At 45.6% G+C, this 24,007-nt stretch overlaps 1 protein-coding gene across 3 annotated transcripts in view; it reads right to left on the reverse strand.

Moving 5' to 3' along the window:
* The window catches only part of LOC126528503 (RNA-binding protein 5), a 67,936-nt gene that overhangs the window by 6,217 nt on the left and 37,712 nt on the right, over positions 1-24,007 (reverse strand). For 2 of the 3 annotated variants that reach the window (XM_050176376.3, XM_050176377.3), the window contains 7 exons: positions 22,778-22,867; positions 17,802-18,069; positions 13,901-14,016; positions 8,882-9,098; positions 7,038-7,228; positions 5,875-5,928; positions 3,713-3,819 (listed from right to left, as the gene is read on the reverse strand). In XM_050176376.3, coding sequence (XP_050032333.2) covers positions 3,713-3,819; positions 5,875-5,928; positions 7,038-7,228; positions 8,882-9,098; positions 13,901-14,016; positions 17,802-18,069; positions 22,778-22,867 — 1,043 coding nt within the window. The remainder of the gene's footprint in view (positions 1-3,712; positions 3,820-5,874; positions 5,929-7,037; positions 7,229-8,881; positions 9,099-13,900; positions 14,017-17,801; positions 18,070-22,777; positions 22,868-24,007) is intronic. The other variant, XM_072284280.1, reaches the window with a different exon arrangement.

A 24,007-nucleotide genomic window follows, 5' to 3' on the forward strand; every position in this document is an offset into this window, starting at 1 on the left:
CCTTGTGCGCAGCGCGCAAAATCGTGCGCTGTGCGAACTAGCACGAACGAGACAACAGCTTGCGGGTGGCGGCGGCAGCGGAAATGCGTAGCGCCGAAAAAAAAAAAGTGAGGAGAAAAAAAAAATGAAGGCAGGGCCTGTGACATATGCGTCACGCGATCCTTGAGGTCCAGTATGGGAGAACGGAGGGAAGGAATTTCGCTTGCGTAGGCTTGACGGGGCAAGTGGAGACAGCATCTTGCTTGGCAGTGGAGCCCGCCTACTGGAATCATGGGTTCGCGGCACTGAAATATTTATATCTTGGCTATTAATGAGCCGATTTGAAAAATGTTTGCAGCAGAACGCTCCCTAGAAGACACGCAACAACTTCCAGCTGATAACCGAAATTTGCTATGGGGCCCGGTGAGGGGCTTTTTAAGTTAGCCTTCGGTGTAACCAGTTCAAAACGTGCACCAAGTAGAGCGCAGCTTCGGACGTGAAATTGGAGACAATTCACATCACTGAAATTGGACGCAGCCGGCTCATGGTACGTACCAGACACAGCTTATGTGTGTACACACACACGCACACACACACACACTATGACTGTGCCGCTGAAAGTCTAGTCATTCGGCACTCAGCGTGACAAGAGGGAAGAAAAAATTCGCCTGCGTTTCCAAGAGAAGCGCACAATTGGATTGAGTCAATACTGATTACCGTATTTACTTGAATCTAGGCCGACCCCGATTCTAAGCCGACCCCCTAAAGTCCGAAGCCAACAAAAAAATATATATATATTACCTCGAAAGTAGGCCGAACAAAAAAAGCGAGGACAGCGTTCACAAAATGCAAACAGCATTTATTGAATGTGAACATTCAGAGCTCATTCAACGTCGTCATCGCTGCTAGACTCGTCACTGTGTTCCTTGTCATTGTCACCTTCAAACAGTGCACTTTCTTTGGTACTGTCAAGCGCATTAGATATGCTGCACTTTTTAAAGGCATGCATGATCAAACTACCTGGGATGTCGTCCGACGCTGCAGCTACCCAGCCCACCAGCTGCGATAGCGATGCACGTTTGACGCAGCCTGTTGCCGTTAGCATGTGGTCTTCGTCAGTCAACCAGTCCGTGTAATATTTCCGCAGATGATCCTCGAAAGGTTTGTTGATGCAGACATCAAGTGGCTGCAACTGGCCCATCATTCCGCCCGGTATGACAGTGAGGTCCGTGTTTGCTTCGGCGAGCACAGCTTTCATCTTGTCGGTCAAGTGCCCACGGTAAGAGTCGACGAGAAGGAGCGACTTCTTTGTTAAAAGGGCGCCTGGACGCCGTCGCCACACAATCTTAACCCATTCTTCCACCATCGCACTCGTCATTCACCCGCACAATGAAATTTCTTGGGAAAGTTTCTCAAGCAGGCAGTGTCTTCCTTTTAAATATCCTATAAGGAGGGAGTTTACGTCCATCAGCTGTGCAGCACAGCATCACAGTTGCGCACTGCTTCTCGTAGCCCGCAGAGCGCACCTTCACCTCCCTGGCACCCTTTTCATTCATGGTGTATGCCACTGGCATATCAAAATACACAGCCGTCTGGTTGGCGTTGCTGAATTGCCCAAGGTTGTAGCCTGCCGCTTCTCTCTTTCGCAGCACGTAGCGCTGAAAAGCTATCAGCTTTTCTTCGAAATCGCTTGGCAGCTTTTGGGTGATTGAAGTGCGACGTCGGAGGCTGAAACCGAAGCGCTTCATGAATTTCTGAAGTCAGCCCCGGCTGGCTTTGAAATCCTTTGCCTTTAGGCCTCGCTCACTCGAAAGTTCCCTAGCTTTCGTTTGGAGCACTTCTGTTCTCACTGGAAGGGCAGCTGCTCTCTGCGTCCGAACCAAGTCGGCAAAAACTGTCTCCACTTCGTGGTGACGGCCTTTCTTTGGTCCGCTAAATGCCATCCTCATTGAGGCGCATGCAAAAAGCTGCTGTCGTTGTCCCCTCCAATAACGGACGTTTTTCTCGTCGATGCCGAAGTCCCGCCCGGCTTGAAGGTTCAACGATGCCTCTGCGGCTATCACAACTTTTCGCTTGAAAGCGGCACTGTAGTCGCATCTCCTGCTTGGTGTCATCGCGATCACACCACGCCGCACAGCGGTACGGCCGACACGACACAGGTCAAAATGACGACCTCGATTGTGTATGGCTGGCTACTGGCACGGCTAGTAGCAGCTGCGATACTGACTTTTCTAGATGGCGCAAGCTATGCTCCATATTTAGCAGTTTGAATGAAAAACTGACACGCTTTTTTAAATCCTCGAATCTGAACCGATCCTAGAGTTTGGAATATGATTATTTGAAAAAAACTATTGGCCTAGGTTCGAATAAATATGGTAATTCGCGGGGTTTAGTGCGCTAAAGGGCGATGAGCGACATTGTAGTGGATGGCTACAGATAAACTTTGACCCGCCTAAGGTTCTTTAATGTGCACGTCTATCTTAAGTACATGAATGTTCTTGCACTTTCATCATCATCGTCAGCCTCCATACTTCTCCAACAATCCCGGTCATGTACTAATTGTGGCCATGTCGTCCCTGCAAACTTCTTAATCTCATCCGCCCACCTAACTTTCTGCCGCCCCCTGCTCCGCTTCCCTTCCCTTGGAATCCAGTCCGTAACCCTTAACGACCATCGGTTATCTTCCCTCCTCATTACATGTCCTGCCCATGCCCATTTCTTTTTCTTGACTTCAACTAAGATGTCATTAACTCGCGTTTGTTCCCTCACCCAATCTGCTCTTTTCCGATCCCTTAACGTTACATCCATCCTTCTTTCCATAGCTTGTTGCGTCATCCTCAATTTAAGTAGAACCCTTTTCGTAAGCCTCCAGGTTTCTGCCCCGTAGGTGAGTACTGGTAAGACACAGCTATTATAAACTTTTCTCTTTAGGGATAATGCCAACCTGTTGTTCATGATCTGAGAATGCCTGCCAAACGCACCCCAGCCGATTCTTATTCTTCTGATTATTTCAGTCTCATGATCCGGATCCGCTGTCACTGCCTGCCCTAAGTAGATGTATTCCCTTACCACTTCCAGTGCCTCGCTACCTATGCACTTTGTCCATACTGAAATACAGCTGCCACAGATGGGATTCAAACCCACGACCTCGAAGCTCATCAGCAGAAATACAGAGCCAGCCAGCAAAGCTATAGAATCATTGCATGATATGCGAAAACCGTTAAACAAATTTCTGAAAACTATTCCGAACTGCTACCACTACTATTTATTACCTTTGCGTATACAGTAGCATCTCGTTGCACGGAAATCGCTTAAATGAAATTTTCGCTTGTGGCAATTCAGCAAATTGCGGCTGATGCCCCAAGCGTCTCAAACTGCTGGCTGGCACGAGGGAAAATCATAAGTGTGTTTTATTCCACCTTTTTAGGCACACGCCTATGGCCTAATGGTTAGAGCATTGGGCTGCTGTGCTGGAGGGACTGGGTTCAAAACTAACCATCGGACATTTTTATTTACTGATACTCTTTGCTCCAGGACATGTGTCAAGGCCACCCTCAAGGTCACACAAACAGCCAGAAACAACATACAAACCACAGTGTGAACAAGGGAAAAAAAAAAAAAAGAGGACTGTCACTTATAAAAATAACTACGCATGGCTGACCTGTTTTTTGCCATCAGTAAATCGACAGTAATCACGAAGCAACTAGCTCGAACGAAACCGTTGTTGACTCACTGGACGGCTGGCGTTGGCCTGGCCGTCTTCTCTCGCATGGTGCCAGCTGCCGGTGGTTCTGGCTGGCCGTACTTCAACCGCCGCTCCCGGGCTCTGTCCCTGTATGCCTGCAGAAACATGGCAGTGAACATGACTGCATGTTAAGCAGTGTTTTGCAATTTACTGCAAATAGTAATAAGCGCTATAGACGACAGGCCAGGAGAACAGTATCACAGAGAACAGTCCTAATCATAATTCTTGTGGTCAGTGCTCGTCTAGTGCAGTTCTGCGCTTATTGTCTGTCAGCTTGCCATTGCTTTAGCCACTAAGTGCTGGCGATTCACCTGCTGCGGATTTACCACCATGCATTGAGAACAACTTTCTTTTTTCATTATGATCTGGAATATTTCACCTACTCCCTAGCAACATGTCATAATTGTGATAGCTGTATCAGTAAGTAACAATGAGGTACTGTTATTTACCGTATTTACTCGCATAATGATCGCACTCGCGTAATGATCGCACCCCTAAATTTTGTCGTCAAAATTCGATTTTTTTTATTTCCCGCATAATGATCGCACCCCGAACTTGCCGCAGCGATATGTCGTGTGCCAAGTCTAGCTAATAATGATTGCGCTTACCATCTGTTGAATGCTACGCGAACGACTATTCAAGACGAACCAGGCGGTCTGCACGCACCAAACACTCTTCAGTAGATGCCTCATTTCATTACTTTCATCACTTTCCGCACTTCCATGACAAAAAGAGGTACAACCAAACTTGCCTTTATAATGTGTAGGCTTTATAATGGTTGTGGTCAACAACAACAAAAAAGGCGCCTTTCGATTCTTCTCATCTGCACTCGTGGGCACGCAACAAATCGCGAGCGGCAACGATAGTAGCCACGTTTACAGTGATACATCAAAAGTGTACTCTATTCATACGCCGACGCTTATAACACGGCTAAGATATTCACCCACACTTAGCGGAAACGTGCCGTATTAGGAAAGTAGTGAAGGCAGATGCCACAGTTTCCGCAGCATGCCGGGCCTGTGTTTCTATGTCACTGGCAGCTAAGCACGCCCATCTGCTTCTGCCCCCTCAAAGTGGACATGGCTACGTTATTGCCGCAAACTTGCCGATATTAACAATATTATTCATTACTGATAAGGAAAAAATTGTTTCAATGCATGTAATGTACTCACGAGAAGAAAAAAAGAAAATCGCGTTCGGCGCTTGCGGCTTGCTCAGCCGGCTGCCATTTTTGTTTTGGTGTCCCGCACCCGCATCCCGCAGCAAACGGGGGACGAAAAAAATAATTTTTTTTTGCGGGAAATTTAACTCGCGTAACGATCGCACCCCTGAATATGCGTCAATTTTTTCTGACAAAAAAGTGCCATCATTATGCGAGTAAATACGGTATTTCAGCTTAGCTCCTACTTTTCTCTGGAGGGGAAAAAAGCATTAAAACTGATGGTGTGTCAGCCTAATGAGTCATCGACCAATACATCTGATTGGACCAGGATCGCCTAAACCAGAAGTCTGAAATACTGGATTTCCCAGAAAATAAGTTCACTTATTCCACATTGGCCAACAAGGCTTGTCAAAGCACTGCTGCCTGCACATACATCTGCCTGTGCCCCGGTAAGTATGCATTTTGACCATTGTCATGCTGTTGCCACAGATAGATGAAGGTGTGATCAATACGTACACTGAATCTGTAAGGTCAACCTTGCTCCGATAGCCGAATGATTACGGGTTTATTTGCGACTGTCACTGCTCAGTGCTTCCCTCACTTAATTGCAGTACCAGTGAGTGTAAAACAGTGACGGTGCAGTTAGCGCCACTTGAAGCTGTTTGACAGATTCTGAGCAGCGAACAGCCAACGAATAGCCAAGCACTTCATTCAGATACCTCGTATAAAGAATGCTAAAGATGATTTCAACACCATATCTTGTCCAGAAAATATCAATGTAGATTTTCTACACTGTGTTTTGCGAGTTTTAAGCTCACTGCACCCCCCAGCAATGGCTCCTTCAGTGTAATTGAAAATCGATCTCGTAGGCCGTGCTTTTTTGAGCACTGCAAAAGGTGCTGGACAAACATCGTGGCCATTGCATTGTGAACACCCACTTAAACGGCAACGTGAAACAGTGAGATGCAAGGACATGCAGCAGACTTACCTGACCCTCTGCACCACCTGAGCCTTTCGACAACCGCAGAGTTTCCAAGTTTTGCTGCAACAATAGAAGCAAAGCATACGCCACATCAAAAAGAGGGCGCACAAATTATGCAAAGAGTCGTTATCTGTCCCACGTCATCATAGGCCTGTTGTAGGATTGTGCCAAGTATGAGCTACAAAGCGAGAGCGCATGGCAAATCCATTGCACGTTGTAGTTTATACTAAGTGCAATACTATATGTGCACCATACTATGTGCACTACAGGACAGCGGCCTTTCTTGGCAATCTCCAATTACTGTCCTCTTGCACCAGCTGACACTGTGTTGCGCCTGCAAGTTTCCCAATTTTATTATCCCACATAATTTTCTGCCGTCCTGGCCTTTCCTAGGCACTCGTTCTATAACTCTACACATTATGCGGCCTGCCCAGCTCCATTTGTTCCACTTCATGTCAACTAGATTATCGGCTACCACTCTTTGCTCTTTAATCTGCCACTGCTGTCTTCCGGTCTCTTAATGTTGCACGTAGCATCTTTCGTTCTATTGCTCGCTGCGTGGGTGTCGAATTCTTACCAAGCTTTTTTGCTAACCTACAAGTTTCAGCCTCCTAAGGTAATACTGGTGGACGTGCCGATTTTTAGTACAAGACAGTTAAATAACATATTCAAGACCACATGCAACATCTGCATTTTGCATCATCACAATGATATGCAATACACACCAGCCGGTGTGATAGGCGAAAGAAAATGTCTTCGTGGCATTCATATATAGTCTATGTCTGCCATCTGTAGTGTCCACCTTCATTTGTTCTTTGTGCTTTCGCTATAAATAAAGTATGCATTCTGAAACAACACACGAAACTAGCTTGCTTGTCTTTGCTGAAGAGCAGACTGACGTACTGGCCAAGTTGGGTGGCACTGTTGTCACTTAAAAAAAAGGTATCTTATGTGCCAAAACTATGACCTGATTACGAGGCATGCCACAGTGGGCGACTACGGACTACGACTACAGTCCACTTGGGATTCCTTGACGTGCATCTAAATCTCAGTGCAAGAGCCTCCATCGAAGTGCGGCTGGTGCGGAGGAGGTCGAACCCACGACCTTGACCTCAGCAGCGGGACGCTGCAGCCACTAAGCTACCGCGACGGATTCACCCCTCTCTCACCTTGTGGAGTCCCGAGAGCTGGACGTGCTTTGAGAGGACTTCACGAGAGGGGAACTGGCGCTTGCAGAGCAGGCAGGCCAGTTTGGTCCAGTCCAGCAGGTGGCTCTCGTCATTCCCTTCTGCCTCGGAATCCGAGTCCGAGCCACCCCCGTACTCTGGCACCAGCGTCTCGCGTGCACTGGTCACACCGACTGCAGCACAGGGCAAAAGTAGCAACATCAATGCTTGCATTGCTTCAACTGTTGGAAGTGCCAAAAATAAGAAAAAAATGAAACGAAAGATGAAAGGCTGCAAGGCAGATAAGCAGCAAGCTGTCTTCAAACCCTTGCTGGTTTTGGTGCGAGAGTTAGGGGCATGCAAATACTCAACTATCACCAAATTAAACAGAATATTCTATGTTCGAATCATTCGATTTGTAAATTGAATATCTGCAAACAGATATTTCTAATATCCTGTATATGCGGTGAGTCATTGGGAGTGGTTGGTACCACAACGCATGCAGCCTTTTCACGGCTCTTAATCTTGGTCGGTACAATGCTTGTTAGTCGGCAGGACCGATCGAAACGATAACAAGACGCAGAAAGAGGGAACGGCGACACAAGCAGTGCGAATTTCAAAAAGCGGGAAAGCATTTGTGAAGATTGGGCCGATTAGCCACCGGAAGGCATGCAGACTGTACCATATAGGCGTGTTCTGTGTTCGCACACATATTCACGCAGCTCAGTTTTCTGTCCACACGTCAGTTTAAAGGGGTCCTGACACGGTCGTCCAACAGTTCTCAGTTCACATTTGTAACTGAGTGAGGAGGGCCTCAATATGGCCATACACACAAAAGAATTAAGGTGTCTGCACATTTTAGCCTGAAATTTCTATTTGAAATCGCTGCCTTTCAAATCCTCCTGCCGATACCAACCGCCATTTTGGCAAAGCTATGAGACATCAGGAACTGAGGGGCCACCTCTGCGTCGTCTGCTACGAAACAGTCTGAGACCGCATCGGACGTCTTTCTACATATGCTCTAGCACCCAACGACGTAGCCAACGGCGTCTCTGCTGACCTGTGCCCGCAATTCCTTCACTTGCGCTACAAAAGCAGTAGCAAACCGCAGAGATGTGCAGAGATGCACGTGCAAAAACAAAACAACGCATGGCAGCCATGACGTATTTCCAGCTGCTACAATCACTTCCGGTGTTTGCAGTACACACAAGCATGGCCTTCGAGAATGGTGGCTTCTGTTGTCCGAGGGAGCCGTTTTCTGGGGTGCCCATTCATGTCGTCACCACTTAGTGTCGTCAGACTGCTTTACGGTTCAATTGCGACACAAAACATTCAATACAAATTTTTTTAATGCACCAAATGCACTACAATTTTTCGAGTTTACTGTGGGATGCGTACGTTTTAACATGCAGTGCATAATTTAAACTAAGAAAGTGGTGAGTATGTTTTTCTATGAGCAGACAACCTTCCTGCTCAGCAGCCATCTTGTTTAGAGAGCAAAGCAGCCGGAAGCTTTTTCTAGTCCGGCGCTGTCTTTGCAAAGCTTTATTTCATGACGACTTCATCAGAATAGATTGTGTATAAATCCATGTGCTAGCAACGAAGCTCTCTAGATAACAGTAACAGCTCTCGAAGCAATTGCTACGAACTCGCCTAAACCAGTACCCTCCCTAGACCTCGAAGGCTATGCTTTTGCTGGCTTCGTGCACCGGTAGCAAATTGGGAGCCGGAAGCATCTCATAGACGCCATGTTTTAGATGCCACCCACTAGAATGAGACTCAAGATGGCCACTGTCTACTTTGCAATCTAAAGCATATATTAACACAGCCAGGGAGTCTGAACTCACCGGCAGCCAGGGGGCTCTCGGGCACGCTGGGCTGCAGCAGACTTCCGCCAAAGGCTAGCCGGTCCACTGTGACGGTCTGGTGCTTCTCGAGGATGGCAAAGCCCGCGTCAGCCGCCGCCGACTGCCGCTCGTCGGCCAAGCTCTGTGCGGAGGCCACCAGGCCCTGCTTGGCGTTCTCCTTCTTTTGGTTGAGCGTCTTGGCCCAACGCTCCATGTCCTGCAATATGGAGAGGACAGCGATACACACACATGCACAGTTGTTGCAGAGTCAACAATTAACAACTTAACGAAAGTTTGCGCGAAGGATAGTTAGTTCTTTAACGTAGAAAAAAAATTTTATTCAATGGGTATGGCCTGTTGCACTGAGCGTTCAGATCCCACCAATGGAAACTTAATTTTGAAAGCAATGTCTGCATTGGCAACTTACTGTTGCTTTTCCGTATCCAGTATGCTGGTTCTCACATCTGTTTCAACCCTCTTTTGTGGACCAGTTCCAGAGATAGCACAGTCTAAAGTCAAGTGCCACTAGGTTTGTAATGATGATGATTGTGACGATAACTGATGAAAAAGTTGGAAGGCAATTCAACCTCTAGTTAACGTCAATACAATGTCGCTCCAGTGCAGCTCTCACAATTAACTGTGCGGTTCATACTAACCATTCTCACACTCAGCTCACCTAAGAAGACTGTGTTTCATCGACTTCCACTAGACCTTTAATCGCCTTCCTACTTTTTTCATTGAAGAGACCGCAAACGAGGCGAGACGGGAACCTACCTACCTAAGCCAGTAAGTCTGGTAAGAGGCAAAGAATGCTTCGCTTTGAAAGTTATTTTACATGTCAAGGTAGTGGCAACCAAGCCATGCATGGTATTTCCAGAGATTTGCATGTGTCACTGGAGAGGCAGGAGAAATGGCTGGTTGCGGAATGGGCAACCATCGTTGTTCAAGCAGAAAATTCGTGGACCTCGCAGAGGACGGCATGTTGTGGTCAACAGAGAACAATAAAGAGCTGTATGACACTGACAATAATGGACAATTCATTCGGCGAAAGTAAATGCCGCAGGTTTCATCCTTACTAAAAGTAGGAGGTTCGTGCCAAGTGATAACTGTTACTGACCAAGCTTTGCAGCAGCAACATATACACCAGAATTCACATGATATAACCACCAACATGATTATCAATAACTAGTATGTCACTAATTAATTTTTTGATTAGGGTATAGTTTAGGGGATCTGTTGTAATTACAGGACTGAAGTCGGGCAGTACTCAAAGCATAGCATTTTACTAGAAACTCTCTTTCGATGCAGTGTATACACAGCAGGCAGTGCTACTTAAAAGGCTCATACTTTTATCTCGCAAACTATTATGCAACTATTACATGAAAGGTGCCGTAGATTAAACAAGTTTACGACCAAATGAGCGGGGTGACCCATTTCTGCGACCAGTGGCCACAGCGCATTGGTTGCGTCGCTACCAAAGCATAGTAAACGTCACACACTATTGAAGTGCATAAGTGCATAAACAATGCATAATTTCACGTAAACGTACCTCCACATTATAACTTTATTACATAAAAATTTATTCTTTAGAAAGTGTTGCAGACAAAATACTGCACTGCGAAAAAGTGCATAGTGAGACTTGTATGACCGCACTACAGCTGAAACTCGCAATAACGAAATCACCTGATGCGGGAATTTGATTGGCACAAGGATGACTCATGAAATGGCAGGAAATGGCTTGCAAGAAGGCAATTTATTGCAAAAATTCGGTAAGCTTACTTCGCCAAGCCTTGTCTTGCAGCAACTTGACAGCTCTGCCTTGACATTGCAAGGAGTGGTTCATCGTCATGTAGCCATGGAGCTCGCCAAAAAACGAAAAAATTGTGTCGAAGGTGTCTAACACATCCCGTGGGTTTGTCTTCTCCTTTTAATGTTTTGCTCCTTGGTGGTCCTCGGCGTTGTCAGCTTCGCACACCTTACTTATGATGGCCTCGTTGGTCATCTCGTGCACGTCTTTAACCAGGCAAGCGAACTCGTCGACAATGACGACATCTGGAACTTCATTTTCCATGGCACAGTTTGCCTCATTCATTGGTCAGCAATGGTGGCACTGTCATCGAGTGCACCTTTGGGTAAATCTTCCTCCGGTGTTTTTCAACCGGCGCATGATGCCTGCTGAGTGGCAATGAAGCCAGCATGCATAAAACAATTTGCTATCAGGGCAGGACATATTTTACTGAACCATTTCTTAGAGCACCGAGAATGGAGACCTCGTTTTTCATAATTACAGACAGCGCGCTGTAAGCAATTCCAAATTAGTCTGCGATCTCTATCATATTCCTACCCTTTTCAACCTAGGCAATGACTGCAGCCTTGTCTTGTAGCGTCAAACGTTTCCACTTTTACGGCTGGAGGCGCCATCTTGGCAGACTGGCAAAGCAGACGGTCTGAACGCCACAAACAGAGCTGAAGCAGCCTAGCCCCAACCGCACACGCCAGGCACACTGCAGACACTATCGTGTGTGCGGTACACAAAGTGCCACTGAAGCCTTCACGTGCGGGGGTGGATTTGGCCAGTCAGTGATTATGCAGGCGTTCTGCCTCACATTAATTAGTCCATGCCATGACGGCACACAGGATATAAATGTACCCACTGCGACCTCTGCTTTATTTTGGCTTCTCTTTATTCATTTTTAAAATATTAATATTAAATTTACGATTAGAACACTGTGCAGTATTCACCCGTTACAAAGAACAAACCACGATCATCATCACCACCATTGATGTTGCCTGTTGCCACGTGCAAGTGCTCCAATACCATCTTCTTTTTAAATGGCGGTGGCTACACAAGCACACTATGGCGGTAATTTACGCAATTTAAGGGCACAACCAATGCATTCGATAAGATTTTAGACACTGTTAGCGTTACGTGAGTAGATAATACCGTAGATATACTCTTGTAATCGCCGCAGGTTTTTTTCTTCCCCTCTAGATTTGGGGTGGAAATTGAGGGTGCGGCCATTACACGGAGAAAAACTCGCAGCATTCTTTCTTTCGCAAACATTTTTGGTGGTACTTGCTTTTACTGAAGTACAGTAGTCACTTGTACTGGCTCTTGCTATTCTTGGCTATTCCCGTACTGCATCACCTGCTGTCTGCGATAAGTGATATCGCCCCACCAACCAGCGACGGCAGTGTCTCGAAGGCTGTGCCTTTGCTACCTCAGGGCGCTTAAAACTCGGCATGGCTGTCATGTTTTGCTACTGATTAAAAAATATATAATAAGCTTTGGAATTCTCACACTACACAACAGATAACACTGCTAATCTTCTCAAAAATCAATGGTGCAGCTTATACACGGGTAATTCTTTAAATATATTTTTTGGAGGATCTTTTTTTTACAAAGCTCTGGGTGCGGCTTTTACACAGATGCAGCCATTACACGAGTATATACGGTATGTGGACTGCCGTTGCACAAAATTTCGTTAATGTGGGATTGCTGTCCAAAAAGAAGTTTCGCTGTCCTAAGTCATGAAATGCATCGACTCCTATGGGCGTTTGTCGGGGATTTCGTTATCGCAGATTTCGACTGTACTTGCATAGCTTCCATACCATTGCCTGCTATTATGAAACAAAGCACAGTTTCAAGAAATAAGTACTCAAATTTTGCTACAAAATGCTTCGCTGTTCCAGTTATTAGTATGTTTCTGCGCAGAGAGAAAAACACAGCAGTGACGACTGTTAACTGAAACACCAATGCATTCCACGGCATATTTGGAGTACAGTAGAACCCCGCTGTTACATTCCTCACTGCTGCGTTTTCCCGGCTGCTACGTCGTTTTCATCCGGTCCCGGCATAGCTTCCATAGGATTCAATGCATAAGGAACCCCGCTGTTACGTGGTAGCTGTGAAAACGTTCCCGCATGATACGTCGCAACTTAGCACCGCGAACCCGCCTGGGCTAAAGTAGGCAACGCGCTCCAACTGCCATTGTGGCTTTTGACGAGTTTTGGCCGGGCTTGGCCGGGCTTGGCTATAGAACTGGCTGCAAGAAGCCGCACGCCAGTTCGAGAGGCCGCCACTAAGTGGCCATTCGTGAAAAATGCTCTCACTATCATCACTGTGATCACGGTCACCGCATGGTTTTTGGACGGGCCGACTCACGGAAGAAGGAAACTCGGGAGAGGCCCTGACGTCACTCTGCGTGAAGCTAAAGTGAAGCCGGAAGTTGGCGTTGCTCATGGCGTTGCTCCGCCTATCGGGCCAGCTCTCCTCTCTTGTTTACATTTCTCGCGAAACCACGCCGTGCCGCGCGCAATCGGGCTGCACGGACACGTGCGCCCTGCAGCAATACTAAACAATTGTTAGCACGTTAGCATGATTACGCCAAAGAGGGCAAAATTTCCCCCGTATATTCCTTCGTCCATTGCCATTGCCGTGGCGCGGTGACGACGAGGAGCACGAGCCGCATGATGTCGGGGAGTTGCCAAATCCTAGCTTTGGAGAAGCCGTCGCGGCTCTGAACCTCCTCCGCAGGTTCGTCGCACCTCACAGCGACGCTGACAGAAATGCGGCCTTCCAGACTATTGAGAAACGTGTGGCGATTTCTAGCGAGCAAAAGAAACGGCAAGCCACCATTCTAGACTTTTTTAAGTCCTAAGCGCACTCTGTGGAAATAAATTGTCTATAGTTGAAGCTGCACTTTTTTCATTCATTTTCGGAGCTTTCCTCACTGTTGCGTTTTTCCGGCTGTTAAATTTTTTTCCCCCGGTCCGGTGAAAAACGTATGAACGGGGTTCCACTGTATATATTTCTCAAAACTTAAAACAGCACGAAACTCCACTCGCGAAAATATTTTTTTTTAAATTAAAAAGCAGTGACATGTGAAGACAACACTGCGCAGTCATTGCGGGCCAGAACGCTGAGATCAAGGCATCTTGGTCGAGACAACTACACAAGTACTGGCACGAAGGATCTTTCCACGCCAGCAGGGATAAATCCTGTTGGTGCCTACTTACCTTGGCAATTTTCTTGGCAATCTTGACCTTGTCCTCCTTGTCTTTGGCTTTGCCCTTGTTCTTGTCATTGCCATCGGCCGCTTCAGCCGCTGCCGCAGCCCCAGCCGCATTGGCAGCTGCAAACGCATTAAAGAAATCTTTCCAGACACAGCACACAGCCTAAATCGTGGGTTGATTGTGCGAGTGCATCTAGTACACTGCATAAAGAAACATGACAAAGCACAATGCTGAAGGAAAATGGCATTGCCACAGTAAATTTCCATTAATTTGACTCTGGTTAATTGAATTTTTCGGGTTATTGGAGCCCAACCAAAGGCTTTGGCCTATGCCCACACTTGTGTATGGGACTAAATGTTTGTTATTTTTGATCCAAAAAATTAGCCTTCTTAGGAGAATTCAAACTAGGCTGGTCGTTCCCGCAGGCGCCCTATCCCAGAGGTGACTGTAGTGGTGACGCTAATAGCAGCAGCATTTATATTGGTGGCAATTTGGTAGAGCGAATGCATTGAACACACATCACCGCATATCAACTACAAACTCCTATTTTGGGCCTGCCCAATTTTAAAGACAAAATAGCAGCTCATGCTGAATTAAAGTAAAACCTCGTTAAACCGCACCCGCTTAAATAGTAGTTTCATTTGAAAAGTAGTAAAGTCAGATCCCCAACTCAGCGGCCATTGAACATAATACGTTTTGTATCCGCATCAACCGTACCAGCTTTTTGCGTACGTATCGGTTAACTCGTATGTTTCCACTTTTTGTCACACAATCACGACAATGTGGCATCCCCGTCGAGTGGCTCGGCAGAACAACAAGCCTCAGAAATCGGAACAACGGCCTCCTAGAGCCCTGTGCGTTTGCGCATGAAGCCACATCAACATCAACATCACTTCGGGATTTTGGCGCCATGCCAGAGAGTGTTGTGGCATCGTGCAATCAAGGACTCGCGCAATGCCGAAGCTCGGATAAAAAAGACGCCGGATGCTCAGCATAGAAGAAAAATTAGACATCATTCGTGCTATCGAATGTGACACGAAGAAGTCGGCGCTGGCATGCGACAGGGATCTGCTGTTGACTACGGTGTGTGGCATTTGGAATGCGAAGAAGTTGCTCGGCAGCGCTACTGTGACCGCAAAGAGTTGTCGGCTACAGGTTCGACTTTTCGCCATCGCTGCCTCTGTTGTTGCCAAAGTGTCACCCAACGACAGTGATGAGGACGATACGGAAAGGACAGCACGGGCAATTCAGGCCCGACAATGGCAGAAGCAGCGCATTACATCAGCCTCGTGAATGTAATTGTCGCGACAAGAACAGCACCCCGCAATGAAAATGGCACCCCACGACTTCTGCAGCATTACTGTGCCCGTGTGCCGAGAATATGCAACGCCAACGAGGAATCTGCCATGCGAGTGTTTGCCGAGAAGAGGGGGCTGGCTGAACAGCTGGCTCGCAGCTTCAGTAAGTTTGATGCCGCTGTCGTCACTGCTAGGCCGCCACGGCATCAAACGAAAATAAAGCTTTTGTCACGCGAAGTGAATAAATACTGCATGTTTTTGCCCTTTCATCGCATTTTCTCAGAGTTTCGTTTTTGACAGGTAAGTGAGCAATCTCAAGCTATTTCAGTTAAGCAGTACTACCATTTAGTACGTACTTCTTCCGAGCTCCGGCCAACTACAGTTTAAGGAGGTTTCACTGTATTAAGAAGGTGACAATGTCAAAGCTGCTGTGGTCGGCGTGTAAGGTGACTGGAATAGCATATGGCTTCGTCTTCTACGTCGAATCAGAAGCCAATACCTTGGAATAAATATGCTAGATAGGTGACAGAGGGGTTGGTGAAGGCGAAGTTAGGCGGCCAGGCAAATAGAATGAGAATGCTAACGTCTAGGACGATTAGAAACCGTGTTCTCAAATACCTCGCCCATCCAGTGCAATTAAATTTGATGACGACCACCACAGATGCCAAGAGACAATGAAGCCAAGGGAAGCACAGAAAATTACTACACCGTTAATTCAAACAGAATTAACAAGAAAATGAGGCGTCAACGTGGAAGCAAAGATAAGCTGCCTAACCTAACTCAATGTTCCCTGACTGGCCTACTCTGTACCTTGTCTTTTAAGAATCCCTGCTGTTTAATTACCGCACCAACTCGGCGTGATGTCATGGATATTGAAAGTGACTGATTGGGCGTAGTTAATGCGTTATCATCATTGACAAAGATGGGCGACATTGTATTTTAAGAGGACCTAAGACTTAATGTGACAATTGCAAGAATGTTTACTGAGCTGCAATGGTTTAAATATGAAAAAAAAAAAATGCTTCGGAATCAGCGACATGGTCCAGCACTAGGTTTCAGCACAAGAATTTTAACGAATTTAACTTAAACCTCTATTTTCTCTGCTAACAACCAAGATGTCACTCCAATTTAAAGAAAACGGACGCTTGAAATAATATTTATCAGTCTAGTGTGATTCAGAGTTACTGTGCTTCCCCTATAATGTCCCTTCAAGAGACACTATAAGGAAGACCGAGAAACACAGAATTTTTCTCTTTAGCATCCAAAGAGAAAAATAAAATAATCTGAGTGGTATTAGTAAATGACCCTTTTACAATAGCACTTAGGCCACTATTATTGCAAGAAGACACTTGGTCTGACTTGGCCAGGAAAGAAAAAAACTAAACAAAGACTAGTGGCAAAGCCGCCTTGACATTCCCACACCACGACATCATGGATTTTAACGTCGTCAGCTAGGGCGTAGTTAAATCTTTATTGGCAGGAATGGACTATATTGTATTTTAAATGAGCCAAAGAATGAACATGGGATGTTTCAAAAACTTTTATTGAGCCAAAGTGGCCAAAATACAAGAAATTACTTTGAGCAAAACGAGAACAAAGTGAAAGCAGGAACCAAATTTTCGACAAGTGGACTTTTCTTCAAGGCGACATATGCTTTCCTCGCCACATATACTGTGGCAAGGAAAGCATATGTCACCTTGAAGAAGTCCACTTATCGAAACGTTAGCTCCAGCTTTCACCTTGTTCTCGTTTGACTAACCATCTTGAATTTCCATCTCGCGCCTTCCCCGTGTTTTCCCTGAAGAAATTACTTTGCAATCCACGACGGAACAGTTGCAAGCAGCGCTTGGGTTTCGGCGTGCAATTCGAAAATTGAACTTCTACCTTCATTTTCTCTTGCCATAATCCATCTATTACTGCGAAATCAACAAAACTAGAGTTGTTCTGATTCAGTGTTTCTCTACAGTATCTTTTTAAAAAGCAGACAGTGCTCTTTGTAGTCAAAAGTTGGGCAAAACATCTTTTTATGTTCGTTTGTTCCAGGTTGGTATAAAGCATTTATATTTGCTTGAATCGACCCCAGTATCCTTGACTGATTTAGCCTTTGCCATAATCGCAATGTTCTTCCTCATTTTCTCAACAATGCATTCCTGATGATGTCGCAGCTTTGGAGTGACAATATCTCTTGTTATACTCAAGATGAATGCCAAAATTTAAGATAAGTACATTAATAATTTGTCCTGGATGCTAATGTGGATTCTTACAATAAAAAGTTTGACATGCTATAGCTTTGGCTCAGATACCTAGAGCATTCATTCTTGTAGCCCTGCAAACTCTGCTCATTCCATACCATTTTTGTATGTCGATCTTCATCACATCACATATAATTTAGTAACAAACTCAACTCCAAACAAGTTGTGCCAAAATTGAACTTGTTTTATTTCTAAAAAGTTATTTGCTCTGCAAGCAAACTGAATGTGTATCCTAAATGAGCACATTGGAATATACAAACTCAGCAGGTTTAATCAAAATCTACCTAAAAAAAATTTTTTTTGAAAGTGAAACTCCCTCCTTAAAGAAAAAAAAAAAGAGAGAGCCAATCATACCTGCAGCATGATCAGTGGCATTGGCGCCGACGGCAGTGGCTGTGGACGTGGGCGCTGGTAGGTAGGTCTGCTTCTCGTTGTTCCAGTACATGTACTGCTGGGCCTCAGGGTTGTAGTAGTAGTGCGAGTTGGCATCATAGTACAGGCCCGTCGAGGCGTCATAGTAGTAGCCGGACTTCTCGTCGTACCGATAAGTGGAGACGTCGGGCACGGGGTAGCGTGGGTAGCTCACCCCGTCTACAACCACTGTGCCCAGGCTTGACACGGTCTGCACACAAGTGACAGTCACGTTGCAATACCAGTGCCGGAGAACTTTCCAGATATACCCGTAATGGGTGTGTGCGAAACATATGCGCTCGCTGCTCTACAGCGTAGCATGAAAATGCCGTAAAGCTTCCCTGTAATCGACTTCACTTGATTGATTGACTGACTGATTGATTTACGCAATCTAGCCCCTTCCATAGGCTAGACGAGCCACGTTCATCCAGGTGCTTCTGGTAAAAACAGCCAAGGACAAGCTCAGCTCATTGACGGTACTTTTCATCTTCTGTCAATTTTAACATTGATCATCAAAGACACTTGGTTTTCTTAAATTTTCTTATATAATGCTGCTAAACTTTACTCCTGCAATAAGTGGTCAAGATCCTGGGTAAATAATGCTTTGTGGCCATTTTGGTCAGAATTCAGGATAATAAGCATCTTGTAATACTGTATTATGAACACACGGACAACAAAAGTAGAAGTGGACAGGACTGCGCACGTCCTGTCCACTGCTACTTCTGTTGCCCGTGCGTTTACAGTGCAGTTACCCCCATATTACAAGAAGCAATTGCAGTAACTAGCCCAACTTGCCACTCTACTACGATAATAAACCAGCATGAAAAGGGTTAAACTCATAAAGCAATGGCACGAGGGATGTCATGGAGAGATACAGATTCATTCTGAACATGCGGGGCTCTCCAACATGCACCTACATCTAAGTACTCAATTATTTTCTCATTTCAACCCTAACGAAATGTGGCTGCCGTGGTCGAGAATCAAACCCACAACCTCTGGCTCGGCCACAGAATGCGGCCACAGAATGCAGCAGGCGAACATAACTTGAAAGAAGTTATGTATTGGCCACTGCGATCACTCCCATTGGACACTACGTCAAAAAAAAACAAAAAAATGTTCAGTTAAAAAAAAAAAACTCAGTTCTTCAAAGCCTTTCACAACACAGCGATGCCTGCTTACGAACAAGGTGGAAGCAGGAGCCAACGTTTCGACACGTGGACTTGTCGCTTTCAAGGCCTGCTTGTGGTACGATTTTTTCAAAGCGGCGACGCTGCTTAGTGACGGCAGCTTTTAGGCTGTTATGCTTTACAAAGGCTTGAAATAAACCGTCACTTCATAAATAATGTCATGCTGAAAGCGCAAGTGATGGAAAAGGCTACCTTCTTTTCTTGCACGGTTGCAAAGGGAACATAAATGTGGCCAAAATTTCTTTAAATTGTAATGAAACAGCCAATAAAATGCTTATTGTTTTGTTTGGATATGCCACAAATGCTTCGAGCCTTCAAGGGCAGTTTAGCGTCAGTTCCCATGGGGCTCGTTAAAGTGAAGTTAACTATAACAATTTTGTACTCCCTTCCATGTCTTCCGTTGATAGTGCTTTCTTTTTTTCGTGCATTGCTATCAGCGTAAACCAAGATAGATTAAGGGAGAAGAGTGCTTACAAGCTGATTAGTAGTTACACAGGCAATGTCGTGTCTGCTTTTTATATTCTAGGTAATGCTCAACAAGCTTTCTTAATCAGCTATGAATTTATCACCTACGAGACACTAAGAAACATCTCGCAGAACTTACCAGACTACCAGAGAATAACCAGCATGCTGTTGGGCTTTAAACGCAATTTCAAGATTTCTGTTTCATTCCGGAACAAGTCACCAAAACACAAAGAATTTGGTTGGTAAGTGCTCGTTGTACAGCGCCCTCGGTAGCAAGAACAGATCACAAGCCAAAAGAGTGGCAGTATATTTTATCTAATTGCCACAAAACTTAAAACGTAGCAAATTTAGTAGGGAAGAGTACCAGTTCATGACACATCTACATGTGTAGTACAGATTTCCTTATTTCCCATGTCTTGTCCCAATCAAGAAATTGCGCAATGGACTCATAGGTGGACCAATTGGCTGATTTTACCTCGATGACGTTACGTGCATGAACCTGTTGATGTGACCTGTGAAGAAGGAACCGGAAAAGCCGGGAATGGTGCGTGCAACAATTTCCTAAACTATCAGAGGGTGTTCTCTTTAAACCTCACAATTCTCTAATGGGAAAAAGCACATGAGAAATTTCGCGGAGAGGAGGTTCACTGCAAATATCGTGGAGAATCCCCCGCCCCCTTACCCTGGGGATTAGCAACAACCATCTGAAAGTCCTCTTTGGGTTCGCGGGACAAGCGTTAGAGAAGAGGGGAATGGGGTCACAACGACAACAGGCCAGCTTACAGCGTTGGTCTTATGTGTGTGGACAGCCTGATCATTTTCAGCTCTGGCATCCAACAGGAGGCAGGAGGGATCAACACAGGGTGAGTGAAATGCTGCCTAACGAGACTCTGCCTGTCTCCGTCTCGCTGCCTAAAGCAAAGGGGGACACTTTCTACGGAACACAGTGCCCACACACCCTTTGCGAAGACTTCATTAAGCTCCTTTTAGAGTACAGTAGTATTGCTCTCATCACCACCCTATTTATGTCCACTGCAGGCCAAAGGCTACTGGCTGGAGGGCAGTGCCAAGTTAGAGCTTGGGAAGAAATGACAGCTGGACGGAATGGCTGTCGTTGTGTCTAAACTGGACGACGACGAGTATTTGTCCCCTCAAAAGTGATTTTGTTGGAACAGAGATGGCATTTCTCGCCAGACTTACAATGCATTCCAGGCTGAATACACGGCATTCAACTACCGGAATGTGGATGTTAGAAATAGCTTGTCATTTTATGTCCATGTGGACTGCAGGCATGGCCCTGACAACAGCTGTCCGCAACGCATAGTCATGTGCTGCGCACTTGGGCAATGAAAATCCAGAATTGTTCTGCCATGTGGAACCAAGCTTCGGCGCTTGGTTCGAAGGAGCAACTGTATGGCCTTCGTTTCTTATGCTAAGGCATAACAAACATCTTTGTGCAATAAAATATACACGTTTCTGAGGGTACTCTAACAGACTAAATCGCTTTCCTATTTGCCTTTGGGTTCCCGTGATGAGACCATAAAAAAGTAACATAAAGTGAGACCTATGGAGCTGTCATTCGCCTCTATCCTGAAAAACTATGCTAACCACTCTGTATATGGCTGGCCGGTTTCATTTTTTTTCCCTTCAACCTCGAGAGCCAGTGATTTCTTTTTTTCCCCAAGTCATCAGCCCATAGCAGTATGCACAAAAATAGCAAGCTCTGGTTTGATAATTTTCCCTTTAAGATTCAGGTTTCACACATAGCAAGAGTGAATGGTCATGGAGAGTACCATTGGTGCCTACTGTGAATAACATAACATTCGGGCTTGCACAAGACTTGATGCAAGCCCAAACAACCCACCAAGGATTTGTAAAAAGTTTTATGGAACAAAGAATTGAAGAGTTTTTAACTTTCCAAGGCCACGACGAAGGCACTTGTAGGAACGAAGCAACAGTGTTAGACATGTTGAAAATAAAACATTGTCTTCAACAACAAGAAGACTTTTCCTTAATCACACACAAGTGAAAAAAGACAAACACAAACAAACAAAAGAAAGATGGGCATCGTAAGATAACATGGATGCATTTAATCTGTCAGCTTTTCCATGAGCCATCCGTTTGTGGAATTCCCTTCCCAAGAGCACTGTCATGCAAACGGACAGAGGTAAATTTAGGGGTAAATCCTGAACATGCAGTTTCTGTCCTAAAGATGTGTCATACTCAGTATACCTGTGTAACGTCACAGATTTTTTTTCCTCTTTCATGTTTTAAACTACACATTTTTATTATGTAGGCGCGCAATGTGCATGATAAAATTTATTAGCCGTTTTGCACAGTACCCCGAAATGCAATTTCTGTTTATCTGAGCATTGTTAGTATTGTTTTCTTATCTCCAGTTCATGCTTTAAACTACACTTCTTTTACACGATGTTTGATTATGTGTGCGAGCAATGTGCGGGATAAAATTTATCCAACATTTGTTCACTACCACAGCTCTGCATTTGTAACCCTGTCTTGCAATTATTATTTCCACTCATCCCTGCGGTATTCTCGTGTACAACTTTCTTGCAATGATGCCCCCCTTACTCAATGCTCCTCATGGGGCCTGTAAGGTATCTTGAAGTAAATAAATAAATAAGTACACAACCACCACAAAGCTGCTAACTGAACCGGACTAAACTGATTTTTTTAACCTCAGCAGCCTTAAGCCTGATGACCAAACAGCATGCATTGGAACTAGGTCCCTAACAAAATCCAAAGATTTCTAAGCACTTCATGAAATTTAAGGACCTTGAAGATGTTGAAAACAATATTTTGATAGCTAAAGGTTCCAAGGACGAGTCTTGTAACACTAGGCTTGTCCCTTCTGTATGAAAGCCTTCTCCAAAAGGAAGGAGGAAGGAAGGAAATAAAAGAGAGGGAGGGAGGGAGGGAGGGAGGGAGGGAGGGAGGGAGGGAGAGGGAAGGAAGGACTGACTGACTGGACTGACAAGGTTTGCTACACTATGACAAAGCTACACTATGGCTATGAGCAACACAGTAGTAGAGGGCTTCAGGCTAATTATGACCACCGGGGTTCTTTAATGTACGTCTAAATCTAAACACACAAACATTTCTTCATTCTGCTCCCGCTGAAATGTGGCTATGGCAGCAGGGAATCGAGCCCACAACATCGCGCTCACCAACAGAATGCCATAGCCACTGCAGTGCTTTCCAAAAGTGTCACGCGTGCATGTGAACGGGGAGGCAGAGAAGGTGGGTTACCTGGCCTGCTGTACCAGCAGCAGACGTGACGCCACTGTCAGGGGGGTGGGGGCCATACGTCACGGGTGCAGCCGCCACATTCACTGAGGCCTGCACACCCACATTCATGGCTAACGTCCACACCACACACTTGCACCAGGAACAGCCTAACCCCCAGTTTCGAACAACACTACCATAGCCTGAAGGTGAAAACCTGTGAAAAGCGCAACGCACAGAAACAAGGCAATGACGGGATGAGGCTGGAACTAGAAACTGAAGTTTCATTGAGGGAAGTAACAGTTTGGTTGCTAGTTGCAGCCCCATTCCATTGTCTTCTTGCTAGTGCACGCTGTGTTTTTTGCTGGTTTTTCACTTTCAGCCATGTACCAACTGGCCCAGCTCTTGACCTTGCTTCTACATATCTGTCAACCTGTGAACATTAAAATTAGTACAAATCCTGCAAACCCAACCCAGACAGTGTTAGTCCCAGAGTAGAGCACTGCACGAACCCGTGCCGACCCGAAAGCCCGGGCCGTCCGAAGTGTTTTTCAGCGGGCCCAGGCTAGACTTGGGCTTGAAGCCACAAGCCCGGACTCGGGCCCGCTTATTTAAGGGCCTAAGTTGTGCTTTCGTGCACACACGAACATTATGCATTGCATAGTCCAAGGCATTCTGTGCCAAGCTGAAGTAGAATAAATGACACAGAAAAAAAAAAAACGCTCTTCGAACCATTTCCCTGTTGCCGCTTTTGCGATTTCACTATTACAACTCTCGATACTATTATATTATTTTAGCACTGACGCAAGGGGTGTCTCTTTCTCTTTGTGCATTTATTTTATGCTGTATACTCGTGAATTCACCTATTTGTACATATATATACATATGTATTTTCGTGCTAAATTGCCTCACAGGACCAAATCGTACAATCAAGGTACATGCGCCAGCGGAAAAATCGCAGCACATTCCCGTGGGAGAAAAAGATTTCGGTTTTTTATCGCTTATGCACTGTAGCTGATAGACCCTGAGAAGGTAAGGCTGTCTGTCACATAATGTACAATCTGTAAGCAAAAAAAAAAAAAGAAAGCATTTTTTTTTTTTTTTTTTTTACTTACAGGCGGGCCTGGTCATGCACGCACAGGCCCTGGCTAAGCTTAGTAACACGGGCTCTGGGCGGGCCCAGGCTTGCTATCACGGGCCTGGGCTGGGCTTGGGCTTCATAAAGCAGGTCTGGGCTGGGCCCCGGGCCAATAA

Source organism: Dermacentor andersoni, chromosome 9 (genome assembly GCF_023375885.2).
Source record: "Dermacentor andersoni chromosome 9, qqDerAnde1_hic_scaffold, whole genome shotgun sequence".
Taxonomy (NCBI): Eukaryota; Metazoa; Arthropoda; class Arachnida; order Ixodida; family Ixodidae; genus Dermacentor; species Dermacentor andersoni.